This window comes from Rhinopithecus roxellana, chromosome 9 (assembly GCF_007565055.1).
Source record: "Rhinopithecus roxellana isolate Shanxi Qingling chromosome 9, ASM756505v1, whole genome shotgun sequence".
Taxonomy (NCBI): domain Eukaryota; kingdom Metazoa; phylum Chordata; class Mammalia; order Primates; family Cercopithecidae; genus Rhinopithecus; species Rhinopithecus roxellana.
In genome coordinates this window covers 33,294,357-33,309,495 of record NC_044557.1, presented here as the reverse complement: position 1 = coordinate 33,309,495, position 15,139 = coordinate 33,294,357, and the positions used below count along the sequence as shown (strand labels likewise).

Here is a 15,139-nt window from a genome sequence, read left to right as displayed (position 1 = left end):
CAATTTGCTTTTTGACTGCCCAAGTTGACTAGATGGAAAATGGCAGATCCCAACAGTGCACTGCGGGAAAATGATTTTGAGGCTGAGCTCACAAAACGCGGCTGCAGTACATAGGCAGAACAGCACAATTCAATTAGGATGTGTACTACAACACACCGCTCCTAACTGCTGTAGAGCCGCAAGCCAAACTGTAATCATGAAAGGTTTTATAAGCCATCATTCTCCCCTTTAGTCAGGCTGGGCTGCTGAGAATACCTCCACGACCTCCAGAGAATTGGGATTATAATCAGGAATCGCTCACTGTATATATCATGCCAGTTCTGCATCCCCAGCCTTTCAAAGTTAACAAGGCTGCATCCCACTCAGGGGAGCCACGAGTTCTCAGCACTGACATTTGTGAAATATTGCTTGGAACAAAGCCCAGGAGGCACTTGTACAGATTAATAGCAGAGGTTAAGCCCACCGTCCACTTTGACACTGGTTGGCAGAGTTAGCAAGGGAAGCCATGCTGGAAGCAAAGTTTAGGGAGAGCTATAGTACAACTTGGCTATTATTAAAACAAATATGGTTTGGGTTTTATTTACAGCCAAGAAAGAAATGTTTTCTTCTCAAATGCTCAACAAACATTCAAAAACAGCATCTGATATTTACAGTTCATATTAGATTTTTAGTACAGAAAAATGGTAGACGCCAAGAGTCCTTTGGAACTATCCTCATTAATATTATGACTTTGGAAAAGAGTATGTAAAGAGTTCTAAATAAAGACCAAGCCATACAGTCGAGATGTATTCAAACAGAAACGTCACTTACCATGTTTGAACACTCCAATTAAGAGGGATTTGTCTGCGTCCTTATCCCACCAATCTGCAGGAACTTCAGCATGGAAAGGTTCAGGGATCCACACATCGGCTTCACTGAAAGACAACATTTACAAGAAATATTAGTATTAAAAAAGAATTCCAAGTAATGAATGTGATACATGGCTCACGTGCCCTCCCTCCCACAATAAACATCTGAGCATGGTGGGGAGGTATCAGCAAAGGTAAAAAGAAAGGGCATGAGTCAGTAGCCCTCTGCTATGACCAGAAATGAACTTGATCACATGGTATCCCATTTTAAGGGTCATCTCAGAACACCAGTGCTTTAGTTCGCACCTCTTTACACTACAAACATAAATACAAACAGCCTTTTCCTGATTCTCATCATATCCCCAAGCAGGAAGGACAAATACCGCATTCAAGATGCAAAAAAGGAGATGGGTTACTAGTGGTTTATGAAGGTTCTGAAACACAATCCATGATGTTTTCCGGCTACCCAGATTATCTCACTGAGGTTGAGTACAAATGTGAGCTCGCACTAACCTTGAGTCAGCACCCTCTAAGATCTTATCTGCCTGGTCTCCTATCACTTCTTGTCTTAGGTAGTACAGCATGCGGACACGCAGCAGGACCCTGGAGAGGAAGACAGAGGGGGGAAAAAGTTCTTAACTTCAGGACTGTTTGCCAACAGTGGCTTTTGGCAGCTGCTGCTGTTCATCCATCATCCTGCCAAGGCTGATTAGCCATGCTGTATGGTAGGCTTGAAGCGTGACAGATGGTGGCACATAATCACCTCTGTGTGGTGCTTTCTGCTGGCTTCCAACAGGCCTGCCTGGCAACCGCTCACACTGCACAGAGAGGGCCCAAGCTCAGCCCAGCCCAGGCGCACTTCATTTAGTTCTACCTAGTGCAGCTTGTGAAGTTTAGACACGTACCCTACCATTGCCTCTGAAGTATTGAAGCAAGTTTGTAAACAACTGAGCAGATGGCTTTCAGTAACTGTTCTGCTTCATTATCTCATAAAATTTCCTCAGCTGCTGCCTTAATACCATTTTTGGAAGCACATCAGAAGTTGTAGGAATAAACGAGATATAAAATCTGGTTTTACTACCTTACAATAAACCCTCAATATGGAATGTCAGGTTTTTCAGATTATACAACTTTGCTTCCGAGAAAAGAAGATGGCGACAGGGTTGGGTAGAAGGTGTGTCCTTGTTCTTCTCCTGTATGAAATACTATGTTAGACATTTTTATTCCTTCTAGTTTTTTGTACCTGGGAACCTAAGCTGTAGTAGCTTGAAAAAAAAATTAGAAAATTAAAATGTGTCCAATTCATTGACATTCTTAATCATTCTTAAGAAGTCGATTTTTTAAAATGATTGGAATTCTAGGAACTAGATTTTCAATCCTGCTTGGAGTTCCTCAATGGCTAAAACATAATTCTTTCAATAAAGTCCACCTGGTAAGTCCCAAAAGCCAGTGTCTACCAAAGCTAGTATCCCCTGCTGGACAGCCCTGGTGTGCATTGGGGACTGACAGGTGAATCGTGGCCTTCTTGGCCATGAGTACATGATAATACAAATGTTATTTCCCCAGCTGAGTAATCCCATCATGTACTTGTACAGCACTTTACAACCAATGTCTCACACTTATACTAGCCCTTTTGATCTTCACAATAACCCTATGATGAAGCAGGGCAAGTTATAATTTCCACTTTCAAATGGGAAAACTGATGGTAGCAGAAGATAAGTGACAAATCCAAGGTCACAGAGTTACCTTGCACATGGGACAACTGGAACTAGGTCTTCAGGCTCTACTACACCACGCTGTTTTCAGGGTGTGGAAACTGTCCCTAAAACTTCAAAATAACAACTAGGATTCACCACAACAGACAACTCCCGATCACACATCAACAGATGCTCCTCAACAGGCCTTCCCCCAACCACAAGCCTACTCATGGCCAGCATGGGTTCTGGATAGGTCAAGTGTGAGCTTGTAAATCCCTGAATAGACTCACTTTGGATAATTCATTTCTATTTCTTTGGAGTTTTTTTCTCTTGTGAACTCATGAGATTAAACATTAACTGTGCCATACTGAAGAGACATTTTCTAAGAGTGTGAGTGGGGTAGGATTTTAGGGAGCACTCTTATGCCACAGCAGTAACCACCAAGTTTCTGAGATACCAAAAGGGTTGGAGGTAATGGTTCTGAAGATGCCTTGGAGCCTCACCACAGCTCTGAGGAGCAGAGAAGACTTCCGACCTGAGGCTGCCCTCATCTACTTGGGTTCAAACCTGGTTCTGCCCCTTAACTGGCTGAGGGTCCTTGAGGAAGTTACTCAACTTTAGTCTCAGTTTCCTCGTCAGTTAAATGGGGATAAAAGTCATACTAATCTTAGACAACTCAAACAGATAATCCATACAAAGCACTTGGCACGCTGCCAGTATTATGTGCTCAGACTTTGTTGCTGCTACTTTTACAGAGACAAATGCATACTTATTTACATCCTGCCTCATCCAGCTGAGATCTTGCTCCCGAGGTCTACTGGACTCACCAGGAAAGTGAGTCCTCAAGAGGCTGAATAACTTGCTCAAGGTCACACGAAGCTAGGACATAGAGCTGATCAGTAGCATTGTTGCCTGAACTAGTGATATGGAAAAACGCATATTCAGAATAAGGAAACAACATATGCAGATGTTAGTTTAACAGGAACCGTTAACAGAACTCCAAGCATGAAATAAATTTAGGTTCAGTATTCTTCAATTATCTATAATTAGTTTTTGGAAATAAAGGTAAGAAACATGATTCTAAGCTCATAGGCAGAAAAAATGGACCCAGCAACTGAGGTAATATTAAGCAAAAAATAATACATGAACTCCCCAGTCCTCCCTCCACTGTATGCAGTTAGTTGAAGGTGGGATCATATAATGCTGACTACAATTATCTAACAGATACTGGTTAAAAACCAGTCCTCTACAATGTTCATAACACCATTATTCACAACAGCCATGATAACCAGCCCAAGTGTCTGTCAATAGATGACTGGAACAAACAAAACGTGGCATATACACACAATGGAATACTATTCAGCCATAAACAGGAATGAAATTCTGAAACCGTAACACAAATGAACCTTGAAAATATTAAGTGAAGTAAGCCCGGCACAGAAGGACAAATAATCTGTGATTCCCCTTAGGAGACATATAGGACAGACAAACTAATAGAATCAGAAAATAGAATGGTGATTGCCAGGGGCCAGGCAAGTTACTGTTTAATTGATACAGTATTTACATTTGGGATGACGGAAACATTTCGGGTACAGTATTGTGAGTGTAATTAATGCCAACAAATTGATCACTTATAAACGGTAAAAATGGTAAATGTTGTGTTGTGTATCTTACCATGTTAAAAAATAATCAGTCATCGCTTCTCGGCCTTTTGGCTAAGATCAAGTGTAAAAATAATCAGTCACCTAAACGTATGCTCTCCTGTAACTTGACACCACATTTCAAGAAAAATGGTAAGGCTGTGCAAAGGCAACAACTACATCATTTAAAAGTCTTAATAACAGAGCTGTCCCTCCATATCCGCAGGAGTATGGTTCCAGGACCCCCCTCAGACACCAAGATCCGCAGATGCTCAGGTCCCTCATTTGGCCCTCCAAATCTGCGAGTTCTGCATCTGCAGACGTGAAGGGCCGACTGCATGCATTTTTTAAAGAATAAAAAGGGAATTAAACTCTCCAGGTCCACCCTCTAATAACATACTTGTTACAGTGATGCTTCAGGTGTTTCTTGTAGCTGTCCTCCTGGAACAGGGCATCTGGGTTGCAGCTGGCCAGCCAGTCGGCATCCTGCACCACCGGCTGTGTGCTCTGGGCTTTCACCTTCTTTCCCTTCCTTCCCCTTGGCACAGGGGCTGATAAACCTAGAATCACCATCATAATAATAACAGAAGCCTTTTACATTCCAATTATAGTGTCAATGGCAGAGAGGCAGGGAATGCACGAGGCAGGGAAATACGGGGTGTTATGTCACATCTCTTTATCAACAGTGTGTCACAAAGGATCCTGATGGCTTTGTGACCCTGTAACACAAACAACATGGTGGAAACCTACCAGAATGGTTGACCAAGGCTCGAGTCTGGCCATCTGCTGTGGGTGTGATCAGATCCCAGATGAAGCTTTTGATATTCTCATCGCCTTTGTAATGATTAAGGCAGTATACCAGGATGGTTCTGCAGATAGTTTCGACATCTTGCTCAGTGAGCTGGCGTTTATAGCGTCCGTGGGAAAGAATGTCTGTCCACCGTCCCCAACTGCAAAGCAAATATTCAGCATGCAGAGGTGTCTGTGAGTTTTGATTTACGGTTTTACTTTAACAGTCAGGTACCAGTGTTGGGAAATCCTGGGTCAAAACTAGCAACAATTCACACTGGATGATAGGAAAGCAATCCAGGGTGCAAGAGTTAAAAATACTCCCTTACACAGCAAGCTGCCCCTCAGTTCACTGCTCCTAAGCACATGAGTTGAACTGCCACAAGAATAACGACCACAAAGTTAATCCCGGCTTTTCCAGGTACATGCAGGCTGCAACAGCGCAATTTTCAGGACATGAATTCAACCGAGGGCCTGGAAATTACGGACTTTGCTTCACACTGTCATGATTAGTACATTTTGATGTTGACCAACCATCTGAGATAAAAGGCAACTCAAGATAAAAGGTGTGACTACCCCAAAATCAAGGATGTGATGCTGAGCAGTATATAGCTGCATCGACCCACCTCTAAGGGGATGCCACAGTCACTGGTGAAAGATTCTGGAAAGTTGTGAGGTTCCTTTTGAAACGGGGAGTAATAACCCCAAGCATAAGAACCCTCACAGGCAAGATGTTCTGCCAACCCTCAGGTCCTCATGAGAAATGAGTGGGAGAAAGGACTATGGACAGAAGACAGAAGCACACAGACAACATGCCATGGGGCCTGACTGCCTGTTTCGTGTTATAATCCCAGGCTAAACAGTGCTGTGCTGTTTCATCTGGGAGCTGTGGGATAAGACCACACAACAATCAGGTACGGGGGCAGGCAGCAGCAGGTGCTGTCTGAGCCATGTCTTCTCCCAGGCAACAGCAGACTGAGCCACCAAGGCAGTGCTCATGGTATGAACAGCCCCTCCGCTGCAGACTGAGAGTTGTGTCTGGAGCAGAGAGCAGCTCACATCCTCCCTCAGGCCCTGCTTCTCACCCTGACTTGGTCTCTTGTCACTCCCTGGTCCTCTCTGGCTCCTGTGAACTTCTTGAAGTTTCTCCAACCACAAGGCTAGCTCTCACTGATGGCCCTGGAACACACTGCTCTGTCTGCTGGGATCTCACTTCCCTTCCCTACCCAAACCCCAGCACTCCCTTTTACCCTGGCTGATTTGTGACACCCACCAAGTCACAGGCTGTGTGACTTTTTGTGGAATTCCTCCTTTCACTTCTCCTAATCCCAGAGGTGGGGAGACAACACCGGAGCTGTGTCTTAACAACGAGCTGACAGGTTCTATGCTCCACAGCAGAGTGCTTCCCTGTCACAGTATTGTCATAGTCTGCACCACTTCTGCTTGCTCACCTGCCTGCCTGAGCCATGACTGTCTTGCTCAGCGCTCTACCCCAAGTGACTGAGAGGATCCTAGACAGTGACCAGCACATAGGTGTTCAGTACATAGTGATGACTATGGGAAGAGGGAAGGGCCTGACTGAAAGACAATCTGTGCTAAGCACACTTCTTAGCTGAAGGAGTTATTTATGTGTTCCATTCCTAAAGTTAGCCACAGAACTCTCAAATCTGATGATTGTGCTGAAACAGGGCAGCAGGCGAGGGTAGCAAAAGGCTTTTGGGGGGCAGGGTGTGAGTCTCTGCCCCATGTAAGAAGAGACAAGAGAGGATGCCCAGCTTGCACAGATAATGAGGATGGACTTCTGTTGAACAAGCATTTATCAGCACTATGTGTCTGCTCACACTGCACTACGCACTGAGGGCACAAAGAAGGAGCCTCCATCCTCAAGGAGCTGCAAACAGAATCTAGCAAGAGGGAGGTGACTCAAAAATCGTAAACAACATGATGAGTGTGATGGGAAGTACGGGCCAGACTCGGTTGCAGAGCACAAGCTGATGCCTGCATCGGACACCCACAGAGAGCAGAAGGGAGGCAGGTCACCTCCCAGTGGAGGTACACATGGGGGGTCCTCTAGGCAGTGGGAAGAGCTTGTGCAAAGACACAGATGAAATGGAGCGTGGTGCATTGAAGGAGATGAAGCCGTCTGTCCTAACAGAAGCTTGCACTGCCCATGGGAAAGAACCAACAGAAGACAAGGGCCTAGAAGAGCTCCGGATGCCATGTCAGCATATGTTTGTGTTTACTCTGAAACTAATGGTAATCCATTGGAAGAAATCATCCAAGACAGGACATCATCAGATCTGTAGAAAGGTTACTCTAGTAGCAGTTTGTTTGTTTTGTTTTTTTAACAGGACTTGCCTATAGTCCCACAATCTGCTAGAGAACTCTTATTGACCGATTCAGATATTTACTGAGCACGCTGCCATTCGAAGTACTGCTTCGGGCATCACAGTGATTCAGAGAAAAATTAGACATGGATCCTGCCTTTCAGACACTTGTAGTCCAGCAGGAAAAATACAACACTTTCACAAAGTTCAAATGACCATTCATGGTTCACATGAGTTGCAAGGAAGAATTTAACAAGTGAGATTACTGCCTTTGACAATTTTTTATAAGAGAAATATTAAAAGCTTACGACAGTCACAAATTTTATGCAAAGCTTGCAAAGTGAGAAAAGATTTTGTAATTTTGGCACTTTGTTCTTATTAATAATCAACATGTAAATCTGGATCTGGCATAATTCCTTAAGGTACACACAAGCACCCTAACTGGATTCACCTCTGAATCCAGAAGCATCTGAACAACTTAGATTATGTTAACCAAATGGCTCCAAAGCCCTGTAAAGGTACTGCAGAAGCATTCATTTGACTGTGCAAAGGGGTGTCACACAAATTCGAACACAAATATAGCTCTATACCAGTTGGGAATTCTAACTATCATTAGAACAAAATTCCACCTTACGTAGTGAGTCCTACTTACCCATAGACAAGCAGATTCTTCTCCACCCTGAAACACTCACTCCTTGCATAGCCCTGTGACTTATCCTGGGGGCGCCGTGGCTTTGCACAGGGCTTTTCTTCAGAATCACTTTCCAAGTCTGAGAACTCCATCAGCTCATCTTCCTTCACTGCACTGTAGAGCCTGGTCTGCTTTCTCACTCTTGGAGTATCAATAACCAGGTTGTTCTAACAAAAGAGGAGATACATTTGAAATTTCTGAAAGAGTGGCTCTTGGTTTAGATCAGATAGGTGTTTGAATGGGACTTCTTACTCACCCTCCCATTTAAGGCATCAATATCCAATTCAGCCTTCTTAGCCCACTTTTGCCAGAAATTTGGATCATCCAAGGAAATATCTGTCCTATTTCCAGATGCAACAAAACTGGCCTACAGAGAAAAAAGAAATGCGTTACTTTGAGAGGTTTTTCTCAGAAGTAGAACGTAAAGCAGCTTTTGTTTTTTCATTTGCTCCAATATTGTGCGTTCCTCCACTTGTGCTAGACACTACAGTAGATGGGACTAGAATGACAGACTGGCCCTTAGGCAACTCACTGACCAGGGGCTGAGACCAAACCAAAGAATTACACTGCAGCATGATAAATGACAGGGAGCAAAGGTACAGACCAGTGCAAGTGATATACAGAGGAGGGGCCCCTAACCTGGTTCAGGCGGGGCATTGCTGGAAACTGAGAAGAAAAGGCTCTCCCATAAAATGATGCCTGAACCATTTTAAAACATTCATAAAACAGGAAAGCATGTGGAAATGTTCACAGCAGAGCATGTGCCATGGCACAGAGGAGAGTAAAGGGGAAAAGGGTAGTCAGGGAAGAAGAGCCAGAGGTCGAGCTGGTGAGGGAGAGGGAAGCTAGGTCAAGCAGTGTCTTCTATGTGTTGTTAACAGAGTTTGAACTCTATTCCGAGCGAACCAGGGACTATTTGAAACTGGGAATAATCTCATTATGGACACAATCATATCTAGAGTCACAAGTTGGAAAGGTTATACCAACGCTTGGAGCATGGAAGTCAGAACACAGCAGAAGAGGCCACTGTAATAATTTACAGAAGAAATAACAAAATGGAGAAAAGAGGGTGGTTTAGAAACGTATTCTTTAGGCCAGGTGTGGTGGCTCATGCCTATAATTCCAGCACTTTGGGAGATCAAGGTGGGCAGATGGTTTGAGGTCAGGAGTTTGAGACCAGCCTGGCTAACATGGTGAAACCCTGTCTCTACTAAAAATGCAAAAATTAGCCAGGCATGGTGGTGCACGCCTGTAATGCCAGGTACTTGGGAAGCTGAGGCAAGAGAATCACTTGAACCCAGGAGGAAGAGGTTACAGTGAGTCGAGATTGCGCCACTGCACTCCAGCCTGGGCAACAAAGCAAGACTCTGTCAAAAAAAAATTAATAAATAAAAACAAAAAAATTTAAAAAAAAGAAACATATTATTTAAAAGGTAAAATTATTGGGAAGTTGAAGGTGGAAGGTGACTTGAGCCATATGTTCAAGTCTAGCCTGGGCAACACAGTGAGACATCATCCCTAAAAATAAAAAAGGCAAAATTAATAGAGTCAGAATCTGGGTGTATGTGAAATATGAAAGAGGAAGCCAGGAAAAACCTCAGCATCCATTTCAGGCATCTGAATGATGTCAGTCAGGTGGACAAACAGAGATGCGGGTAGGGGGAGAGACAGGGATGGTAAGTTTGGCTGTGCACATGTTGAATACACGGTGCCTGTGAGCTCTGAGAAAATAATCTGACATAAGGCTGAAAGATGTAAGGGAGAAGATGTGGGTCTCAAAGCCCACAGGAGAAGAGCCTTTCCAGATTGGAGCAGCTGGGACAACTGGACAGCCATATGCAAAAGGAAGGTTGGACCCCTATCTCACACCATACACAAAACTCTATTCAAATGGAATCACAGACCAAAATCTAAGAGTTAAAAACTACAAATCTTGGAATCTAAGTTACGCTAGTGAATAACATTATGCTAACTGAATGAAGCCAGACACAAAAGATCATATACCATATGATTCCATTTATATGAACTGCCCACTGTCCAGAGTAGGCAAATCTGTAGAAAACATAAATCTCTGTGAGCTTGGGTTTGACAGTGCACTAAAACACAAGCGATAAAAGAAAAAGATGGTAAACTGGGCTTCATTAAAATTACATGCTATTAAGAAAAGAGTAGGAGAAAATATCTGCAATCATATTAATACAGAACTTTCATACAGAACGTATTTTAAGTCTGAAATATTAATAACAAGAAACTCAAAAAATGAACAAAGAACTTGAATAGAATTTTTTCCAGAGATGATCTACATCTGGCCAATAAGCACATGAAAAGATGCTCAATATCATCAGAGAAATGCAAATAAAAACAAGAGTGGGATATGACCTCACACCCATTAGAGTGGCTAAAATGAAAAACTCAGATAATAAAAATTATTGGGGAGGATATGGAGTTCCATTTCCTCCATATCCTCATCTATACTTCTTACTATTTGACTTGGAAGGAAAATAGTACAGTCACTTTAGAAAACAGTCTGGCAGTTCCTCAAAGGGTCAAACATGAAGTTAACATAGGACCCAGCAATTCTACTCCTGGTATATACTCAAGAGAAATGAAAACAAGTCCATACAAAAACTTGTACACAAATATCCATAACAACATTCTTCATAATAACCAACAGTAAAAACAACCCAGATGTCCATTATCAACAAATAAATGTGGTATACCCATAAAATGGAATATTGTTCAGCAATAAAAAGGAATGAATTACTGATTCATACTACAATATAGATGAACCTGAAAAACATTATGCTAAGTGAATGAAGTCAGACACAAAAGATCATACATCATATGATTCCATTTATATGAACTGTCCACTGTCCAGAGAAGGCAAATCTGTAGAAAAATAAAGTAGATTCATGCTTTCCAGATATGGGAGACTGGTATGGATAGGAATGGGGAATGACTGCTAATGAGAAAGAGGACCTTTCTGGGGTAATGGAAATGTTTCAAACTTAGATTGTGGTAATATGTGCTCACGTCTGTAATATGGTAAAGGCATTGAATTGTACACTTAAGACAGGTTAACTGTATAGTCAGTTAATCACATTTCAGTAAAGCTGTTAAAAATAAAACTACAGAGTGGGCCTCAGTAAGATGGCTAGAACAAAATGCAGGCAAAACCTCAGAAGGGGCTCTCAAGTGGAACCATTGGGTGTACTCAGTGGTGACCCTGGCCAGAGCAGCTCTGATAGAGAGGCAGGGAATGCGTGCAAGCTGGAAGCTGAAAAAGCTGAAAAATAAGTAGAAAGGGAGACAGTAGAGACAGCTAGAGTAGATTACGTTTGTGCGGATTTTAGCTCTGAAAAGAGTTTATGTATGGAGACAGAGTTAAAGGGGAAAATAGTGGACAGGTGTTTTTAAAGGAGCGAGTTGATCATTCTTATAGGCTGTTTCAGAAACCAGAATCTGGGGAGAGAAGGAAGATGCCAACAGAGCAGGATCTCAGAAGTGGAGAGGATGGAGTCAAGAACACAAGTGAGGGATTAGCCTCAGGAGCTGGGAAGTAGATACAAGGATGACAAGGTGAGGGCAAATACCAGTGACAGGTACACAGAAGAGAAACCAAAGCATAAAGAAAGCTTCATGTGCCAGGGGTTTCACAGGGAGTTAATGATTAATTTGATTAATTCCCAATGCATCTTGTAAGCACTTTTACAAGGTACTTTTCACATGAGCTCTGTTATGTTTCTATGGAAAACCTGGCCTCTTCAGATCGATTCACACCTTAGCAAATGTGGAACCTTTCCCTTCCGACTCAATGGTAATGGTGTGGGTTCGACGTAGGAGGATCTGATCAATATCTTCTTCACAGAATTTAGACCCTTCATCCTCCTCATCCATGAGTGCACCATAGGCCCCTTTTCGTAGAAGATCCTCTATTTCTTTCTTGGAAAGCTGTTGTACCTGTTTTAGAGAAATATTTAAAATACTCAAAATAATTTAGAATTAAGAGGTTTGTAGACTAAACAAATGCTGCATTTTTCTCAAAGAGAGTAAACCTAAATTATAACAAAGGAAAGTGTCACAAAATACACTTAAAATATTGAGGTCGAAAAATAATCAAAAGCTGAGTAATTTCTTACAATTAGTTAAATAAAGAAAAGTGCCAAAACAAATGAATGGTTTGGGCAAGGGTGGTTTTACCCCATTGGTAGCATTTTCTCTTCCACTCATAGACTGTAGCACAGCTTTATCCAGCCCCAGCTTCAAACTAGCCTTGTCAAACATTTCCCTTTCATAGGAATTTCTTGTAATCAGCCTGTAGATTTTCACAGATTTGCTCTGTCCTATTCTATGACATCTAGCCTGAGCCTGGAAGAAAAATGAAATTAATAGTTATTGCAATGAACTGAATGTTTGTGTCTCCCCCACCAAATTCATATGCTGAAACCCTCATTCCAATTGTGATGATATTTGGAGGTGGAGCCTTAGGGAAGTAATTAGGTCATGAGGGTGGAGTCCTCAGGAACGGGATTAGTGCTCATATAAAGAGGCGAGAGAGCTGGCTCTCGTTAAGCTGGGTGAGGACACAGCAAGATGACGACTGTCCGTAAACCAGGAAGAGGGCCCTCACCAAGAACCTGACTCTGCTGGCACTCTGGTCTTGGACCTCCAACCTCCAGAACCATGAGAAATAAATGTCTGCTGTTTAAGCCAACCAATTTATGGTATTATGTTAAGGAGACCTGAGCTAAGACGGCTACCAACGAATGACAAGACTCAACTGCCAGTTATAAGACCCTATCTATGTGCCAATAAATAGAGGTGCCATTTAGAAGAAGGTTAAAACTAAAAAATTTCTTCTCACATTATTAATCAACAGGTTACTAGTTGGTTACTTGCTCTGAATCATAGGACACAGCCTGAGTGACAACGCAACATTAATTTATGGGTCTGACTGGGACTCTCTGTCATAGTAAGCAGAATGACTTCTTTTTTAAAGGCATCAGGACTTTCTTGTGCATTTACCTGGAGGTCATTTTGGGGATTCCAGTCTGAATCAAAGATGATGCAGGTATCAGCAGCAGTGAGGTTAATGCCTAAACCTCCTGCCCTTGTACACAGGAGGAAAACAAACCTATCAGAATCAGGTTTGGAGAATCTGTCGATAGCTGCCTGGCGGAGGTTGCCTCTTACTCGGCCGTCAATCCTTTCATATGGGTACCTAGAAATCATCAGTGTGAACAAGGAGGCCTGACACACAGCGACAACATACTTGCTCCTTTTGTTAAATTTTTATTACAATATGGAATATATATTTAAAAGACTAATATGACTTAACAGAACTAATCTCAGAGCAAATAGGGTTTATTGGAGTTTTTTATATAATTGATTGAATGACCAAGGATTAAATTTTATTTTACTTCCTCTCCAGGGAAATAGCTAAATTCTAAAAACAACTGACACCTATAACAGTAAGAAAACAAATAATTTCAATTTTAAGTAAGAAATATTCTCCCCTACTCAAATAAAGGCAATAGGGAAATAAAATTGCCTTAAAAAGTATGCAATGTCCTCCTGTAGTCATCATATAAAATAATCATGTACATCTATAGTTTTAAAAATGACATGTGATACATTTTCCCCATTCTATCCCCTTTATCATAGATACCACTTTTAGGTGGACTGCTTGGAACCCTGTGAAGGCAATTTTAGATTTCCTTTTTATTATTCTGATATGGTGGCCCTCACCGTCTTTGAATGAGGTAGTCTTCCAGTATGTCCAAGCAGCGCACCATCTGGGAAAAGATAAGCACCCTGTGGCCACCAGCCTTCAGTTTTGGCAGCAGCTTGTCAATCAGCACTAGCTTGCCAGCAGCCTGGATCATTGCCTGGAGCTGAAAATCTGGAGACTCTGCATTGTGTGTTTCTTTAAACTCTTCCAAAATTTTCTCTTCAGCACCTGCAGAGATTGGACAGCATAACGTGAATGCTGTAAAAGGTTTTTATTACTAAAAACAATGAACTTGCTTTCAAAACCCATTGCAAACTGTAGGAACCAGAACACCGAACTCCTGCTTATGAACAAGAATCCATCCACTTACTCATAGTTGGGTCTATACAAAACTGTGGATGCACAAAAGGGATAAAAGTTTTAAGCATAACACATTGAGGCATTTAGGGGGAAAACCACATTTTTCAACAAACAAATGTTTGCTGTCTGTAAAAACGGAATTTCAACAACAGACTGTCAAGCCAGAAGTGGCAGAAACAAGCCAAGGGCCAAATACCTACAAAAAATTTGGAACCTAAATTGCTAAAGAAATGAAGAAATGTTTACTAGCTGAACATAAACACAAACAACAAAATCTGTTCCAAAATGAAAAAACAAAAGAATAGAGTCCTAACAATTACAGCGTAAGAGAGCAGTAGTAGTTTGGGTCTACAACTGCATATTAACATAGGCAAAGGAACTACAAAAAGAGGAATTTACTTCCAGGATAATTTCTCAGAATATCTGTTGGGGACCTAAGCATACATCTATTGTAATCTCTAAATCTCCCTCCATATTCATTCTCATCTGGTAATTTTTCCTAAGATACAAAAATTCTATCTTGAACTATCCAAACCTTTCAAAATTAAAAACAAATACACTTTTAAGTGTTTGACACAAGACTTCCATGCTTAAACCCTTCTTTTCTCCCTCATAGCCCCACATGGATTTTTGCTGGTCCAAAGACTTGGGTACATTGGCAAGAGGCCTCAAGAATATGACATCTTCCTAAGGAAAGATGCCCCACCACATCCCTGGCTGACATACACTTATTCAGGAAGCAGCAGGCTAAGCTTCCTTCAACTGCTTAGGTGGCTTAACTAGAATTACGCAGCATTCTGCCTGGTCTGGCCTCCTCCTGCCTCTGGGGTTAATCAGGACATAGCTGTTGTGTTCAGCTCCTTTCTCTGAAGGTGGAGGATGTGTTTAACTATTCTTTAGAAAATACAAACACACACATTCATCTTAATGGGATTGTCTCCCAGACTTTAACTGTGCCAGAAACTTAAAACTACCTTCCTACCACTAGTTTTTAACATGTGAACTAACTATACACAAGATGGGGATACACAAACCTCACAGAGGCTTTAAAGGTTG

At 42.0% G+C, this 15,139-nt stretch overlaps 1 protein-coding gene across 6 annotated transcripts in view; it reads right to left on the bottom strand.

Annotated features, from left to right (window-relative positions):
- CHD7 (chromodomain helicase DNA binding protein 7) overlaps positions 1-15,139 on the bottom strand; it is a 190,300-nt gene that overhangs the window by 17,361 nt on the left and 157,800 nt on the right. For all 6 annotated transcript variants that reach the window (XM_030937645.1, XM_030937648.1, XM_030937646.1 and 3 more), the window contains 10 exons: positions 13,741-13,951; positions 13,018-13,213; positions 12,193-12,360; positions 11,773-11,952; positions 8,249-8,359; positions 7,954-8,159; positions 4,936-5,135; positions 4,586-4,745; positions 1,362-1,451; positions 811-914 (listed from right to left, as the gene is read on the bottom strand). In XM_030937645.1, coding sequence (XP_030793505.1) covers positions 811-914; positions 1,362-1,451; positions 4,586-4,745; positions 4,936-5,135; positions 7,954-8,159; positions 8,249-8,359; positions 11,773-11,952; positions 12,193-12,360; positions 13,018-13,213; positions 13,741-13,951 — 1,626 coding nt within the window. The remainder of the gene's footprint in view (positions 1-810; positions 915-1,361; positions 1,452-4,585; positions 4,746-4,935; positions 5,136-7,953; positions 8,160-8,248; positions 8,360-11,772; positions 11,953-12,192; positions 12,361-13,017; positions 13,214-13,740; positions 13,952-15,139) is intronic.